Raw genomic sequence first — 17,842 nt, forward strand, 5'->3', positions numbered from 1 at the left:
AAAAGAAAGGGAAAGATGCTAAACACTATGAAGTGATTCCATTGAGGAAGTACAATTGGGCTCTCCTAAGATAATCAGGGACAGCTCCCAGGAAGAAATGGATTGTCAGATGGGCCTCAAAGGGTGGGGACTCATAGATGGAAATTCAGAATGAATGTTGAGCTAAAGACGGGACACTGTTTCAGCAAGAGGGCAGGAGATAGAAGCCATACCAGAGAAGACCACCTAGAACAAAACTACTCAAAACTAATGCCACTGATAGTTAGGAGCTATTTAATATCCCCAAAAGTAGCTGGGGTGTTGGTGGCACATGCCTTTAGTCCCAGCACTCGGGAGGCAGAGGCAGGAGGATCTCTGTGAATTCGAAGCCAGCATGGTCTACAGAGCTAGTTCCAGAACAGGTTCCAAAGCAATACAAAAAAATCCTGTCGTAAAACCAACCCCCTCCCCAAAATCCCCAGGAGTTGGGGAGCAAGTGGCCTGGTCAGGTCTTGGTCAGAAAGTCACAGTGAAGAAGGGACTGGTCAGGAGCCATGGGTTAGAGGCTATGAGTGTGACTTGGGGCGGTGGCTGCAGTGTCAGAGACAGGGTGTGAGAAGCTGTGCAGAATAGAGGCTGGATGAGCAGAAGAGTTCCAGGAGGATCTGGGAAACAAAGCTGGGGCTTGGGAGAGCTAATGAGGCCTTGTGGGGTGGGTGGCTGTGTGATCTAATGGGGGCTGCTTCCCAGGGGAAGGGAATGAGTTCACTTCACCTGGGTGGAGATGCTTCATTAAGAATGCAGATGCCAGGCTCCGAAGGGAGGTCAGGGCTCCAGAGACAGGGCTGGAAGCTGGCTGAAGGAGGAGCTGTGGCTGTGGGAGTGAATGAGATCACAGAAAGAGAAGATGGAAGATGAAAGCTGAGGACAGAGCCTTGGGGGCCACCCACAGTTGGGAGGGATAGGAGCAGGAGTACAGGGAGAAATTAGAGCAGCCAAGATGTAGGAGGTAGAACCCTTTCTTTTCCCTCCTCCCACAGTTGGGGGCCTCTGTGGGCAGAACCACAGGTGGCTGAGGTGCTGCCTCTAGTATCTGTCCAGTTTCACCTCCAAAGCTTCACAGAGCTGCACAGCCCACTCAGGTGACTGGCTCCCTTACCCCTCCTTCTGGCTGTGACCTTGCAGAGCAGCGGGGGAAGGGCAAGTCTTAGGCTCCTTACCTTCCTAAGGGGATCACCACAAGACGATTTCTACGCTGGTTGCTGTGACTATTAAGTGGGATAATGCGTGTTATGCATTTGGCACTCGGGCCAGGCAAGCCCTCAGAGCTCAATAAATGCTGGCTGCTGCTATTATGATTATTACAGTGCCGGGACTCAGTTCTGGCACTGGGTTTGGCACAGCTAAGGTGTCCAGCAGCCTCTCTGGAGGTCTTGGTGAAGGAGGAGGACTGGTGAGCTGCACTTGCCCCCTCCAGGGTGCTGGAACTCGTCCTAAGCCCAAAGCTAGGGAGGTGGCTGCAGGACACGAGGCGTCTCCTCATGGACAATCCTGTGATCTGAAGGACCCTCTCACCCACTGCGGTCTTCAACTTCAGTTAGAGCTGGGGTAGACCTTGGACGGAGGTTTGAACACTTTCCAGAGTGCCGTGCCTACTGGCTCTGAGGATGGATCTCCTTCTCCAATGAGGGCACCGTCCTGTTCTCTCTAGTCCCTGGCAATTTGTCAGCTCTAGAGGGCGCTGCCACGCCCTCTTTGCATGCGCACACCGTCCTCTCTGGTCTCCTGTAAGGACCCTGACTCTACTCGCATTCCAGCACTGGGCTGGTCCAAGTTGTGGGAAAGGATGCTCCTCTTGGGCTCTGGTTGAGAGGTGGCAGTCCACGACCCCTAGCTGGGCGATCACAGGTTGTACACTATTAGGAGCAAAGACACCTGGTCTCATTCCCCAATCACAGACCCTCCAATTCTAGATCTAAACCCAGTTGAGAGGCGCCTTGGAAATTGAGAGCTGCCCATTACTGGAGCACAGAGATCTTGGGATGCTACCGGGAGTGTATGTAGTTCAGTGGTGAAGTGCTTGACCCGCTGGTTCCATTCCCAGCACTATGTAAACCTGACTGACTGGTGCTTGTTGTCTCAGGCATTGAATGATAGCGGCAGAAAGATCAGAAGTTTGTGGTCATCCTTGACTACTTAGCCTGTTGGAGGCCAACCTGGGATAACCTAAATTCTGCGTTGAAGGGAATCACAGCGTGGAGGGGGTTGGCAAGGACATTGGATGATATATGTTCTAATTTTTGTCCCCTCACACTTGAAACCCCGAATCTGGGACTCAGAGCCTCAGCTTCCCCCTCTCTTGGCATCAAGCTATCTCATTAACCAGACCCTAAAAATAAGTTCAGAGACCCCATGGCCCTCTGGCCTATCTATCCTTGGGGTAGAAGCAGAGGTATGTTCCTCTGAACTCTAGGGGCCACTAATTCCTCACTTCATCACATCACTTGGTTTCCAGACTCCAGGAAGCTTCCTGGGAGGAGCAGGGCTGGATTCTCTACCAGCTCAGTTGGGGCTGGGGTCCCAAGCAGTCTAGGTAGGAGTTTGATACTGGGAGGCCCCTGTTAACTAGGCCAACACTGGGGATGGGTGGTGTAGGCTGCAGCTGACCAGCTTGGTTCTCTGGGGGAGGTAGTGGCAAGAGCTAGGGCTTTGAACAAACCACAGACAATTTCTGCAATATCAAAAAGAGCTCTTAGAGACTAATCACATAGGGGAATGGGGCAGCTGGCGAAAGAGCCTCTGCTTGGTTCCCATCAATGGAGGATCAAAAAGCATTTGGTCAAAGAACCTTTAAATACCTTGAAAGGCAGGTGAAGCCGGTTCAATGGGTTCCAAGAAGGATTAAAACACCAGTCTGAGCTGCAGACAAGCTGGCTCCAGCCACAGCAATGCTGAAGGGAGAAGCTGCTTTAGAAATAGATCCCCCTAGCCCACCTCTCTCGTGACCCAGGGTCATCATGGGGAGGGCAAGGAGTGCTAAGAACCAGGCTGAGACTGCTGGAAGTCACCTTATAGAGCTTCAGGACAATGGAGCTTTCCCCGGAAACTTTACAAACATTTACTGATAAGCAAAATGCTGTATCTGTGTCTGCATTTCTTCTAGAAAGATGAGATCCCCAGAAGGGCCTGAGACACTATCAAGATGGTAAAACAGCATCCCTATAGCACAGAATGGTAAACAGATTCTCAGCAGAATCAAAGGTCTTTACCCCAGCTCCCTGAGGCATCAGCAAGCTGAGGCGTTTCCAAGGGGCCTCAGTCAGTCTCATGGGTCCGGACCAGCCCAAGAATCAGCAAAGAGGCCTGAGGCAAAACTTCCCATTAAGGTTGTAGCTGTCCCTGGAGGAGTTGACTAGAAGAAGCCCACCTGCTTTCATCCTTGGGGGCAGATGCCACAAAAGCCCAGCAAAGCGTGGATAGGTATCAGAAGGAACATGGAGAAAAGATAAACAGGAGCACAAGGTAGCTGGCAGGTAAAGGCTTCTGCCACCAAACCCTATGATCTGAACTTGGTCCTGGGAACTCATAGTAGGAGAGAACTGACTTCCACAAGCCATGGCATGTGCCACACATACACATGCACGTGCACGCACTCGTGCATGTGTGTGTGTGTGTGCGCGCGCGCGCGCACACACACACACACACACAAAATAGATATAAATAAATGTTTTTAAAAACTTAAAGTGAGAGAATCAAGCTGGGAGAAACACATGAGAAGACGGGTAATATGAAGGTGGGGCTTCTGGCAAGAGAATGCCTTGAACCTGCCATAGCCTTGGGGATTCTTGAATGCCTGTAGGTATGGAGAGATCAGCCTGGGTCAGTATTTTTGATGCTTTGGGGTCACCCATGGGGAGCCAGGAAAGATATCTTGCCAATGTACTTTGACATGTCTGCAGTACTATTTTTAGCCCTGCTAGGGAAACCAAGGCCCAGAGATACCCAGTATGGCTTACAGAGGCAGGAGCAGAGCGCAGGACTAGAATTCTCTTGATGTTGTGGCATGGACTCCATCTTTTTAGAACAGGAGTGTCGCAGGTTGTGGGTAGGAAATCCAAAAGTACTGATTACACTTCCTTGTGATGAGACAGGCATGGTGATAGCTGCCATCGCCTTCTTGGTCCTTGCTGTCCTGTCCCTTCAGGATGATGGCATCAGTTTATTATTCTTTTGACACAGTATCTTTTATAGCTCAGGCTAACCTAGAACTCCTGCCTCCTGCCTCAACCTTCCAAGTGCTAGGATTACAAGCCTGCAGCAGCACAGCTGGCTGATGCGTTAAACCTGTGCTTTTATCCACTCCAGACTCTGGTCCTCTGCAGAGGAGGAAGGGGTTGACAGAGGGTGGGGACAGGATCGTGAGACAAGTGCTTTAGGCTGGTCTAGTGTGTTGTGCAAGCTCTGATGTGGCTGTGCTAGCTGGCCTCAGCCTGTCACTACTGGATCAGGCCAATGCTCTGTCTGAGTCTGTTGCCAAATGGATGGTGACAAGGAGAGGTGTGTTTGTTCTGTCACAATGCACACACAAACAGCTTCCTCAGCATTTTTATTAATAATTCATCCTGTAGTCTGGTGGGCGGGGGTAAGGGGACAGACGCTGTAGGGAAACAGCAATATGGAGATCACACCAGCAAAGAAGCTGGCGGACCCAGGAGCCCTGCCTCCATGTCGTGGCCTAGCAACACAGCCAGGTGGCCTCGGGGGGGCCCTGTTTGGGAGAGTGGAGGCCTGGCATCTGTTCCAGAGGGACAAAATGTACCTCCCTGCTCCTACTCTCAGTCTGCAGCTGACCCAGGACACCTGATTTCAATGACTGCACCAGATAGGAAACAGGCCTGAGGGGTCCAAGGCATGCAAGCCAGTCCTTGGGGGACTAAGTACTGTGAATGCTTCCTGCCACGTCATGGAACTCAGGACACCTAGCAGCGTCATGGAAGGAAGGGCCTCTTCTGAAGGCCCCTCCAGAGGCCTCGATCTCTTCTAAGAAGAGTCAGAGCCTGAGGGTAGGATTGGGGTAATTCACAGTCTCCTGGGTTCTTTGTCCAAGGACCTGAGCTTTCATGCAGAATCCATTTCCTGCCTCTGCCTAGTTTTTGTGAGTGCTTAGAAGGCAGGAGCTCCTGCTGGCTGGGCTCTCAGGATGCTCCAGCAGGAGAGAGTAGCCTTCAAATGTAGCAAATGGTTTGAGGTTAGACTTCTTCTGAAATGATTTCTTCAACAAGCAAAACATGAGAATGGAGAGTATACAGAATCTCTTTTAAGAATAAAAAAATAGTAATCAATATCAAGAATAAATCAGATGCTCCAAGTATCATTAATGGTACCATCACATTTAATCTTAATCAAAGAAATAGGTATTGTTATCCTCATTATGCTGAATGAAGAAACGAAGGCCCCAAGACATGTGTCTGTCTGTGCAGGCTAGCTACAGCTATGAAAGACAGGGCCACATGAATGTGTACGTCTTCCTCTTTCCAGTGCCACTGCTTCCCCTAAACAAAGTGCCTGAGATCCACAGAAAAGGGGTTTTCAAAATCTTAGGTGGTTGGAGATTTAACTCAATGGTAGAACACTTCTCTAGCAAGCAAAAGGCCCTGGACTCAGTCCCCAGAACTCAAAAATAAATAAATAAATAAATAAATAAAAATAAAAAAGAAATAAATCAAAACTGCAATGCCCTGGAGCCTTGTTTTGCACAAAGCGATCTCTTGAGGTTTTATCTAGTATGTCTGGGGACTGTCCATCTCCACTGTTGTGGCTATCTCATGCCCGCTGAGAGAATGAGGTGAGTTTTATTCATAAGCCCTGGGATGGGAACAAATGGAAGTATCTTTTCATGGATCTCAGAATGGCAGGTAAAAAAAATCTGAGAATTAAACCGAGGACTTCTCCAGGTCCCTTAGCAGCGCCCTGAGCTGTGAGCTCTCTGAGCTTTTGGCTCCCTGGGTCTCCTCTAGGGGCTTCACTTTACCATTTGCCCCCTGAGGAGGTGGCTTGGGTCACCTCTCTGATGTCCTCCTCATCAGCTTTGAGAAACTGGGAGCTTCTAGATGCCAGGGGGAAAACCTGTCAAAGGATTATGCTCTTCCCCTCTCCTCTCTCTCAGGAGGGTGGGAGGGATCTGGAGTAGGAAGAGTTCTGAAGAGGGACCCTTCCTGTATAGCCACTGATGGCTGTGGTAGGGGACAGTGCATTCTTCACTCTTTATGAGGCCCTGAGAGAGGCAAGTGGATTTAGAACAAGTGCAGGCTGGAGGCCTTAGAACCCCAGCCTCCTGGCTTAGCTTCCTAGGACTTGCAGGGCCTGCAACACAGGCTGTGTGTGACTAGTGCCTGGATTCTTGACTGCATGTGAGTGAGGATGGCTGCAGGATGTGGAACAAAGTAGCCCTTGACCACAGGGTGAGGGCTGAGATTTCTGGCCACTGGGGAATTACAGGCCCTAACCTACACATGCCTTCCCCCCCTTCCATTTTTAATTAGAATATTCAATCCCAGGAAATCTGTTTTCCACCGGAACAATCTTAGCGAAGGTTTGCTGGGGGGAACTTCCTTATCTATTTCTCAACCGGAAAAGCTGTGGGTGGAGGTGAATATGTGTGTGTTGTGTGTGTGGGGGGGTGGGGGGGTAATCTCCAATGAGTTTCAGGGAATGGTGTGTGTGTGTGTGTGTGTGTGTGTGTGCATGAGCACAATGAGGGACACTTGGAACAAAGATTTGTCCCCATGGGTGCTGGCTGCCTGTACCATGTAGGAGGTGGAGGTATGGTAGGGCATGAGCCACACACACAGTATGAAGCCAGCTAGGTGGCTTCCTGGGAGCAGAAACCTTCAGTGTTGGAAAGCCTAGTTCACCTGTCAACTGCATGGAAGAAGGGATGCTGGCATTTATAACCTAAAGATTGTGCTGTCCTACTCACCCTTTTCAGTGCAGGGTAGGGGGCAAAACTTGCATGGTGGGAAGGATCTGTGACTCTTTGTGAGCTAGACTCTTTGTATGCTTGTGTGTACTGGGGACACACAAGTGAGTCCCTGTGTAGATGTATGTAAGGAGGCCTGGTACCTGATCCCCATGGTTCGGTCCTGGGTCTTCAAAGTTCTTGGGACATGATGCTGTCTCTTCCTTGCCCCAGAAGTAAATAGTCCCAATTCTTTAGAGAAAAATGGAGTCCTTCAGATTTGGAAAATGTTAAACAGATTCAAGGAGCAGACGGCATAGAGAGAACACCAAGAGATCCTCAAGGTTGATAGAAGGGGATTTCATTTCTATCAATGACACACTGGGTCAAGTGAAAGGGGAGGTCGGGGAGAACAGGGTAGAGAGGAATGAATAGGGGCTGAACAGCTGCTTTCTCCCGGAGCTGGAATAGATGGGAAAGTCTGCGACACGGAGTACCCCACGGAAGATAGAGATTCTAGTCCTATCTGTTCCTGCAGCTCGCCAGCTCTGGGGAAGACAAGACTGTCAGGCCAAAGCCCAGCGCAGGCAACACACTCCACTCCTGGTTTTGATACCCACCAACCCTTCTTCCCTGGTCCTCCGCATTTCCCAGTCCGGAGCTAACGCCCTCGAGCGGCCACCGAGAAGAAAACCCGGGGAGGAGCTCCACGCCTTTCGGAACGGAGTCAGAGGGCACCTCGGAGGAGGCGGCCAGCTGGGCGACCCTGTGGCGTGCGAGTCCACCGCCACCCATGGCTCACTATCCGAGTGGGTCACGTCTTCCATAGTCTGAACGAAGCTAGCCGTAGAGCTCCGCGGCCCTTCCAAACGGGGCTTCGTGAGCACTTGGAGTGTGCGGGGCGGCGGCCGTGCCCTCGGGGCGGCTCCGGGCGGCGGTGGCCAATCCAGGGCTGCAGTGCAGCGCGCGGCCGGCAGTGGGCGCAGCAGTGACAGTGGCCGTGGCGCTCGGCGGCGAGCGGGCGGCGCCGGCGGTGCCCCGGGCGCACACACACACACACACACATATACACACACTCACACACTCACGTACGCACGCACACACATACATACATACACACACACACTCCTCCTCGTACACACACACGCTCCGGCGCGCACACGCGGCGCGCAGGCCAGAGGGAGGAGGCTCCGCGCGGCTCGGCGGCGGCGGCAGCGTGCTCCGCGGGCGGCCGGGAGGGCTGGCGGGCGGCCCCCGCTCCCCGGCTCCGCGGCTCGGTGCAGCCCGCGCGGCCCCCGCCCTCGGACCCGCCCCCGGGGGTCGCCCGGCCCCATGCCCTGCAGCGGCGGCAGAGCAGCGCGCGGCCGCAGGCGGCTCTGAGGAGCCCAGAGGGAGCCGGCGACGAGGGGACCATGTACCGGGACCCGGAGGCGGCCAGCCCAGGTAAGCGCGGCCCCGCGAGGGCTGGGGCGCCCCGCACGGGCTGGGGCGCCCCGCACCGGCGGGCAGGATGGCTGCAGCGCCTGGTCGCCGTCTCGGAGCCCCAGCCTAGGGCTGCTGTCGGCTGGAGCCGCACTAATTGCACCCCTTCCTACCAGGGTCATCCCAGCCCCGGGGGCGTGGGTTCTAGTGGGAGAAATTCAGACTCAGACCCCACAGTCGGGACGTTGCTAGGCTGGATGCCCGGGGCCGGATTCACAGTGTCCCCACAAGGACCTCCCCCCCACCCCCCAGCAGCCCAAGGACAACGTGTGTGGCGGAGCGAAGAGCTGCTGTCCCCGTGGGAGTCGGGCAGTGCCTTCAGAGGTACCCCAGCTCCCCAGCACCAGTGCCCTGGGGATGTCAATGTTGGGGGACCTCGGGGCAAGGAGAATCCTGGCAGTTTTGGGCCAAGATTGTGGGCACAGGAGAGCGGAGTGTCATCTGCGGTGCCAACTGTGAATTGAGAGGGCTCCAGGGGGCAAGTGGGAATCTGGTGCAGCGGCGGGGGATAGAGGTTTCTGGGGGGGTGGGGAACCGCAGGAGCGGTGAAGCGGAGGCAGGGGTACCTGATGAGAAATCTCAGCAGCTGATGACAATGGGGGTGGCCAGGCAGTGTTCTCCTGGGCTTGGGGAGGGGGATGCAAAGAACACCAAACTCACTCCAGTCCTGCCAAGGAGGGGAGGGGAGGGGGCCGCACCCCTTTTCCTTTCTGAAAGGGAGTGGCCTGGGAGCCCACTGTAGGCTTAGCAGCCTTCTAGCAGCCTTAGAGCCCAAGCCAGGAATCTCTCCTCCTTCCTCGGGAAATTGCTCTGCCATTTCCTCCTTGGCTCCTGACGCCTCCCCAACGCAGTGCCCACCTGTAGACAGGTCCCCTGCAGCTCCTGATCAGGCTCAGTCCCATTCCACTTGGGATACTCCTTCAGACCCAGCAGAACCCCCACTTCTGCTAGTTCAGCCTCCTGGCCTCCGGGGTCTGTTTCTGGGTTGCTCTAGAAGGCTAAGAGCAGGGCTCCAGCCTAAGACCCAGTCCTACTAGAGTCTCTGGGTTCCCTGCTGTGGGTCCTGGGAGACCCTGAAACCCTCCACAGAAGGGGACTCAAACCCTGAGTCACAGCAAATGGGTGGGCATTGGCTTTGCCTATTTGTGCCTAATCCACAGGCTTTCTCTCAAGAGGCACTCCAGTTCCACTGAGGTTGACATTGTACTCACTCAGGACTTGAGTCTGAGACTCAGTCTCCTCTGGAGCTTCATGCCCTTCTCTGAACGTCCTCTAGGTGTGGGCTGGAGGGACATTACCTTTGAGGGGCCCTTTCCTCGTCTGTCTGAACCCAGCTCACCTACCCTGACATTGTTCTCCAGGGAAAGGCAGCTTCCTACACTGGGACCAAAGGCAGGGGCACCTTTGGCTTGGTTCACTTTCAGCAGCCAAGTTCCGAGCCCAGCTCAGGAATGAGGATGAAAGGGAGTGCAGAGGGGACAGTCTCCATTGCTGTTAGGCCACTGGCCTGGGGCCATGCCTTCACCCAGCCACTCGTATCCTTCTAATACTTTGGCATGGTGACATTACCACTCTTCCAAGCACCTCTGCCCTCTCCACAGAGGCCAACCTGATGTACTTGGCATCTTCTGGGCAAAAGGCCTGGATTCCACAGCTGTTCCTGACAGGCTGGCAGCCCCTGAACCTTTCCCTTCCTGCTTGCCCATCTTGCCCCTTGAAACTGAAGGGCCCACCAATGACTGGCGAGGCTGCTTCTGACTGTGAAGGAAGCTGGTGAGGTTTTCTTCTTTCTTGTGTGGGCACTGGGCTGGTGGTACCGAAAATAGGTCGTAGCGGGTACGGTATGTTTGGATTCTGATCCTCTGGGATCTCTGGGGTCCTTTTGTGACCCTTAGTATCACTGCCCACTTCCAAAAATCCATATAGTTTCATGTCAGGCCCCCATCCCTAGCAGCTTCTCAAGGTCTCCCAGACTCTGCTACCCACAGCTAAGGCCCTATGTCCCCCATTTCTAACCACCCACAACTCCCCTTTGCCTGGCACCAGGTAGGAGTGAGATATGCAAATTAATTCCTGAGTGACTCAGACCAGTCCCTCATCTCCCCTCGGGTCCCACAGGAGCCGGTGCCTCTTACAGCCTGGTCTCCTCATCCACCCTTCTCAGGAACACCTGTGGCCCATTGTTGCTTAGTTAAAAAAATAAATTAAATAAAATAAATAAAAGATACCTTCTCCTCTTCTGCTCCTCATGCCCCTGGCCAGTTCCAGAGGGTTCCTATGGTATTGTCTCTCCCTCTGTGCTCTCTCTCTCTCTCTCTCTCTCTCTCTCTCTCTCTCTCTCTCTCTCTCTGTGCAGGTCCCCACAGGGCTCATCTAAAGACTAAGGCTTTACATGATGGGTGCCCTTCCTTTCCCACCTGGTCCCCAACCCCCAGGCACTATTACTCCTGTTATTATAAAGAAAGGGATGGCAGAAGAGAACAGGAACCAGATGGAGAAAGCAGACCTGTTCCTTCCCGTGCACACCCATGAGCTCCTGCTCCAGACTTCCCAGCCACCTCTGCCCTATCAGCAGCCTCCTCTGTCCTCTGCCTCCCATCCTTTATCCTCTGCATCCCAAAGCTGGCCTGGCCTACCTCTTTAGTCTGTCTAACTGCTGGTCCCCAGGCTGGGCAGGGCCTCAGCAGGCCTGCAGGGGTCAGCGTTGCAGTGGGTAGGCAGGACAGGCAGGACAGCGGTGGGAAGGAGGAGGGAGGGAGAAGTGACCTTGCAGTGAGCTTGTGAGCAAGGCCAAAGAGAAGGGCTGGGAGAGAGAGGTCAGGCCCCGAGGGATTCCTACTTAGTCACCAGGCTTCTGGGACTTTGTTCGTCCCACTGGACAGCAGTGCCCGAAGCCTCCATCTGTCCCACCTGTTAGTGGACTCTGTCCCCTACAGACACTCCATTAGGCAGGTTGTTCCTTAGGGGTAAAAGGGGCAGATATATACACACATACATACATAGTATATAGGGAAGAAGGCCTTGGCATGGCAAGGTAATTGTCTAAATCACCTATCTGCTCCCTGGGTACAACTTAAGGACCATGTCTGTCCAAGGTTGGTGCGAGGCTGGAGTTAGAGCTGAAAGAACAGACTAAATTTATGGCATAAGGACCATAGATGGGGTCAGGGCCAAGGTTGGGTGTGGAAACCCAACAAAGCCAGACTACCCCCACAATTTCCCCGACAACTGCTCTCCAGAGGACATCCCTCGCATAGCTGACCCCGGCTGCACAGGCTCCATTTGCTGTTGTGTGTGTCCTGGGTTTGGGATGGAGCTTAATACTTCAAAACACTTGGTCCCTCCAACAGGTATGGCAGGGAGGGGGTCTGAGGATGAGCAAGTCTGACATCGGGTTGGGAAAGGATGACCTTTGGGTATAGGGGGCCCCTCTAAGCTACAGAGTTGCTGTGGAATCAGGCCTCTCACTGACTGTGCTGTTCTGTGGTCTTGTGGGGACAGCTTGACCATCAGGCTAGGTGTTTATGAACCCAAGGATTGAGAAAAGAGGTTGGTCCTGAAGCTGCTCTTTGATGGTAGGGATGCCAGAGAAGGTTGGATCATGGTGATAGGTCAGCTTGTGATAGGTGGTGGAGAGGGGCAGGAGAAAAGCTAGAAGGCAAAGGGCCAGGTGGGCATCAGGTAAACTAAGAGAGGTCACTGGGCAGCTGGTCCTGGCCCTAGCATGTCATGGGGGAAGGGCGAAGGAGGAGCATGTGGCCCCCTCCTACCCACCCCCACTCTCAACCCACCCCTCCATTCTCTCAGGGACTTTGAATTCTTATTGAATCCGATGGACCGTTTACAATAACTGCTTCCCCCAGGGGAGTGAGGCCCAGAACAGCAGGAGAGTAGCTGCTGAGGGGGGCATGTGCTGGCTGGGAGGCTCAGTCTTGAGTGGAGGAGGAGGAGTTGGTTCCATGGACTCCTCAGAGACACTGAGATGTTTCAGGTGGGCACAGATATCTCTGAGTGAAGTCCCCATTCCATGGTCAGTGCCCACAGGTGGCACTCGTGGCCAATGAGGTCAGTTTTCTCTATCAGGGCAGTCACTGCTCTGGCCAGGTGCCGGAGGCAGCCTGTGCCAGGCTAAGCCTGGGTACCCTTCTACTTTGCCAGGGAACCCCAGCCAGTGGTGCCAAGCGAATTGTGCCAGTTCCATGAACATGGAGGTGCTGACCTTCAGGCAGCAGGGGGTAGCCCTGCTGGGCTCTGCCCAATTTGCCTCTGGAGGCCCAGGCTTTGTCTCACCCAGCAGAATTCCCTGAGGGATGGACCAGAGTTGGCAGACTGCATGGGACCTGTGGAAGGGACTGGAGAGAGACCAGCATCTATGCTTGCATTCCAACCCTTTGGTAGAAAGGTGGGCTAGCTCATCAGCTACTCAGGAAGGCTTGGCAGTTCCTACCTGGACGGGACCCTTGGGAAAGGTGTGTCGCCCTGGATTGTTGGGCCTGAAACTGAGTTATATGGTGGGCTGAGATGTTTCGGGAATTGGTATATCCACGTGATAGAGCATGTGGGGCTTGAGTGAGGGGGAAGGGGAAGACGGGGTGGTGGTAGAAGCTTGGTGGCTGTGTGTACCTACGTGTGTGCCTGTGCGGGCGGCAGCTGGCTGGCCGTAATAGCTGTGATCATCCGAGTGCCGAGTGCCCTGCCCGCTGTAAACAGCAGCTAATGAGTGTATTCATAGCGAGGTGCATTGAGGTGCACGGGGAGCTGTGACGGAAAGCTTTGGGGAGGGCCCCTCCCCCGGCCCTGTACTCAGCCTGGTAAGGTGCGGGCTCTCTAGGGATCCTGCCTGCCCCCTGCTACACCCTCAACCTGCCAACTTGGCCACCTCTGAGGGTTCATCTTCAGGGAGCAGGGCCTCACCTAAGCTGTAAGCATGGGTGTGGACATGGGGTGGCGGTAGGAGAATCAAGCATATTGTCAGAACAGCATTGTGCGCCTGTCCCTGCTCCTTCAGTGTCCTTGGAGTCTGGAAGGATGAGGGCTTCCGGGCTGCTTTATGGAGAGAAAGGGGTGACCCTGTTCTTACCACTGGAGAAGGCAGAAGGGAGGGTCTTAGTCTCCACTTCAATAGGTTTCCCTAGCTACTGTCTGCATCAGCAAAAAGGGGCCTCTGGTTCTTCAGACCCCAGAAAAAAATTAGTCTGTCCTAACTGGCTGGTGGTGTGTGTGCCTGCTTCCTGCCAGGGCTGAGTAACTGAGAAAGGGGTGCCTGCATGAAGCCCCAAACAGGGGAGTAGAGGAGAGAGCTGTGTGGCTAATGTGTCCAATTAAATTACTTCAAACCCTGCCGCGGCAGCTGCTCCCGGTGGGGCTCTGGGTACAAATTGGATCCGTCTCATTACTACGGGATAGTGTCAGCAGGATCAGAGAGCTGTGCCTGGGTTGGCCAGCCCAAAGCAGGCCCTCTCGTGCTCGGCCCAATCTGAGTACACCAGAGCCCCCTAGAGGAGCTGCTCATCAAAACCTCCCGCAGGGTCTCTAGGACCGGTGAGCTGTTAGGGTTCCCTGTCCTTCCCATCTCTGACCCTCTGTGTAGCAGAAACCCCCTGAGCCCCCGGTTTCTTCCTCTAGGAACGTGATAGGTTGTGCTCTGCAGGTCGTCTAGCTTAAGGAATCCCTTCTCAGTTCACCCAACACCTTCCCACCACTAGTGTTAGCAGAAGCGCTATAGTAGCAAGCTCTTATTTGCAAAGCACTCAATATATGCTAGGCACCTTACATGTGTGTCGCCGGCCATGACTTGCTTAAGCCAGGCATGGACCCACATGCTGTGTTTGTGAGTGGTGCTTGCAGAGGCAATTGTTGCTGCCTCACTCTTCCCCTGCTGCCTCAGTTCCTTCCTCTGTGAAATGGGCACGGGGACGTTTCTCATTTTCTGGGTGACTGGGAGGATGAGGAGCAATGAGACAGGAAAAGTAGTCATCCATCCCAGAGCTTCACACGTAGTAAACACTCACGATATGGGAGGGCAGCTGTTATCAACATTACCCCATTCTGAGAGACTGATGTGTGGGACGGGGGTTCTGGAAGCGCCAGGAAGGACACACTTCCTTAGTGGGAGACTTTGGGGAGGATTTCACTGATGCTGTGGCAATCAGTATCTGTCAGGCTAGCACAGACTTGTGGGGTGCTTCCAAGTGCATAACACGTCCATCGTCAGCACACCCTGGCAAGGATTTGCAATTAGAAGTTAATTTGGGATTCCAGCCATGCTGAGGGATCCAAGAGCTTTGGGTGCAGACCGTTGGGTCTTGAAGACCAAATAAGAGCTTGCCGTAGGAGGAATTATATGCCAGGCATTTGGCAATTGGGAGTAAGCACATGCAAAGGTGCAGGGGCCTGAGAGACCTTGGCCAGTTGGGGCAGTAGTGAGCAGTGTCTGAGCTTGCTGGAAGGGAGACCCTAGGGAGCAGTAGCCCAGACTGAGGCCTGGAAAGGCAAACTGGGCCAGATTAGAAAAGGTCTGGCTTCAGAAATTATAGAACTGGGCTATTGACAGGAGGAGCAGCGGGGTCCCATGTATTCCAGGATGGCCTGGAACTTCTACCATAGCCAAAGAAGACCTTGGGCTTCTGGGCTTCTTGCCTTTTCCTCCCAAGTGCTGGGATTATAGGTTTTATGCCACCACACTTAGATTATGAAATGCTGGGGATTGAACCCAGGGCCCTGTACATGCTAACCAAAAATTCTCCCAACTGAGCCGCATCTCCAGTTTTGTTTTGTTTTTATAAGGTAATGGAAGTCTTTTGAATAGACCACTATAAAGGACTATAATAGTGTGGCAGTATGGGGGATGGGAAGCTTGGCAGCAAGCTGGCAATGGAGTTAGAATCTCACCAGGGAACATACTTGCCCAGCTCTGTCTCAGTTTTCCTGCCTCATTCTCACCTGAGCAGAATTGAGTTCAAGGCCTTGAGTTTTCAGGATCCAGCTGACTTGGGCCTTGGCCTTAGCAAACCAGTGGTGGGGAGTGGGCAGTCAGATGGTAGCCAGTGTGGACTGGGCATCAGTAAAGACCCTGAGGACCTTCTAGCACTGGAGTCATTAGAAAAGGCCTCTCAGATATGGGTGAGGTGCCAAGGTGAGTGGTTCCAAGGGCCTCAGAGACATAGATGATGCTGCTAATGAATAGTTCTGTGCCCCACCCCTCACTTCAGGCATCAGGGTGAGGCCGTAGCAGGAACCACAGAACTCATACTCGTGCTGCCAGGTTTGGGCTGCAGTCTCAATAGAACTAAGCTGTCTCCATGACAACTAGGCAGGCCACCTCCCTTCTGTGCTCATGGCCCCTGGCACAGGGGCCCATTTCCAGCAGGGTGTGGATATATCTTCCTATTTCCCTAGGGAGAGGTCAACCCAGGGCAAACAGCTTTACACTGAGGTGCTGGCTGCACACACACACACACACACACACACACACACACACACACACACACACGCATGCACGCACGCACGCACGCACACACGTTGCTATTTGAGTCTGTGTGCACATACGTGTGTGTGTGTGTGTGTGAGAGAGAGAGAGAGAGAGAGAGAGAGAGAGAAAGTGAGCATGTTTTCTAGGTTGTATGGGTGAGGAAACTGAGGACCAGAGAGCTAGAGGGCCTTGATTAGGTTATTCTACAAATCAAGATACAGAATACAGAATTTGAGTCATTCTTAGTCCATAGCCTGGGTGCTAACCACTGAGCTATGCTGCCTAGTGCTTCCCTTATCCTACTAGGATCCCAGCCAGCCTGTCTCTCAGCCCATCTCTCAGAAGGGAGTGCTTAGAGCTGGTTTGGCTGCAGAGTTGGACTCAGAGGGTGTCCCCGGCACCTTCATATAAACCCTTTATTCTCCAGTCCCTGGATGGAGTAGAGGCCCTTTCTACCCTGTTTTCATTCTTCTCCAGGCAAGGTGGAGGAACTCTCTTGCCAGATGATCTGGGAAAAAGGGGAGGATCCCCTCACTCACTGCTTGTCACCTGCTAGCCTGGGAGGAGCCCAGTGAATTGTCTACGTGGCCCTCCCCAACCTCATTCCTCCCTCTCCAGCCCCCGCCTGGTTGGGGAGGTGCGAAGGGAGCGATTTCACAGCCTGTCAGCTGAGGCCTAAAAATACCCAGAACTCTGAGATGTTTGGGCAGGGGGAGGAGAGCGTAGGGACCAGGGATGGAGTGGAGGGGTGCAGTTAAAATTCAGCCAGAGGAGCCCTGATGGTACCATCGCCCTGCTTGGGAGTGAGGGCTAGACCCTCTGTTCCTGTGTCCCCCATCTGTCTCATTTGCGGAAATGACTAAGGGGGGTGGGGGCTGGCATCCCTAATGTTGTAAGAGCTGAGTTATGACAGCCAGAACTGAGGGAAGACTTGGTCTTTGGTAGGAACTATAGACCCTAGGCCCCCAAACCTCATGCTCGTGCCTCTTTCTCCCTTTCCACCCCCAAGTTGGCTGGCATCTTCAGGCCGTGGGAGCCAGGCTGTGCCTGAGCCTGCTTCCTTCCTGGAGAAGGTGCCTACTTCTGCTGGAGGAGAGGCGTGAGGAAGGCAGTGGGGATGGGGTTGCCAGCAGGTGTGTGATGTGACGTGCCAGCCACCCAGGCACTGGAGGGAAGCAGAAGAGAGAGGGTGTGGTGGCCCACGTCACTGTCACTATCACGTGGCCATGCACTGCAGCACAGCACAGGTCTCCATAGCCCAGAGGGGTGTGTGTGTGTGTGTGTGTGTGTGTGTGTGTGTGTGTGTGTGTGTACATAAGCACATACTAAATTAGGCTTCTTCTTGATGCTGGAATGCTTGTGGGCATATGTAACCCAGCATGGATATACCAGGTAGATCGTGATTAAGAACACATGAACAGGTAAAGTATAAGCCACGTGCAGGGAAATGACCAAGAGAATGCAGGCTGGCAGGCAGAACATTGGGGCTCTGAATCAAAAATAATGAGATTCTGGGCTGGGGAGATGGCTCACTTGGTAAAGTGTGAGCCTTGAAAGCATGAGGACCTGAGTTCATTCCCCAAATACACATTTAAAAACAAAGTCCCAACATATCAGCACACCCTTGTAATCTTACCACTGAGGAGGAAGAGACAGGGGGATTACCCACCAGCCAGTCCAGCCTCGTTGGTGAGCTCTAGGCCAGTGAGAAATCTTATTAAAAAAAGAAGAAGAAGAAGAAGAGGAAGAAGAAGACAAAACAAACCAAGGTAGAGCTGGTGTGATGGGTCAACGGGAAAAGGCACCTGCCACAAAGCCTAACCCGTGACCCACATGATGGAAAGAAAGAAAAGCTACTCCAAGTTGTCCTCTGACCTCCACTTTTATGCTATGGCACCTGCATGCTCCCCCAAACAAAATAAACAATAAAGATAACACACACACACACACAC

The 17,842-nt window shown here is 53.4% G+C and overlaps 1 protein-coding gene and 1 pseudogene across 5 annotated transcripts in view; one reads left to right on the forward strand and one right to left on the reverse strand.

Annotated features, from left to right (window-relative positions):
• LOC127227834 (60S ribosomal protein L10-like) overlaps nucleotides 1-8,351 on the reverse strand; it is a 72,088-nt pseudogene extending 63,737 nt beyond the window's left edge.
• Nucleotides 8,059-17,842, forward strand: part of Syt7 (synaptotagmin 7) — a 58,449-nt gene continuing 48,665 nt past the window's right edge. For all 5 annotated transcript variants that reach the window (XM_051193931.1, XM_051193935.1, XM_051193933.1 and 2 more), the window contains exon 1: nucleotides 8,059-8,380. In XM_051193931.1, the coding sequence (XP_051049888.1) occupies nucleotides 8,350-8,380 (31 nt within the window). In that variant the 5' untranslated portion in view covers nucleotides 8,059-8,349. The remainder of the gene's footprint in view (nucleotides 8,381-17,842) is intronic.

The sequence above is a fragment of the Phodopus roborovskii genome, unplaced genomic scaffold, assembly GCF_943737965.1.
Source record: "Phodopus roborovskii unplaced genomic scaffold, PHOROB, whole genome shotgun sequence".
Classification (NCBI taxonomy): Eukaryota; Metazoa; Chordata; class Mammalia; order Rodentia; family Cricetidae; genus Phodopus; species Phodopus roborovskii.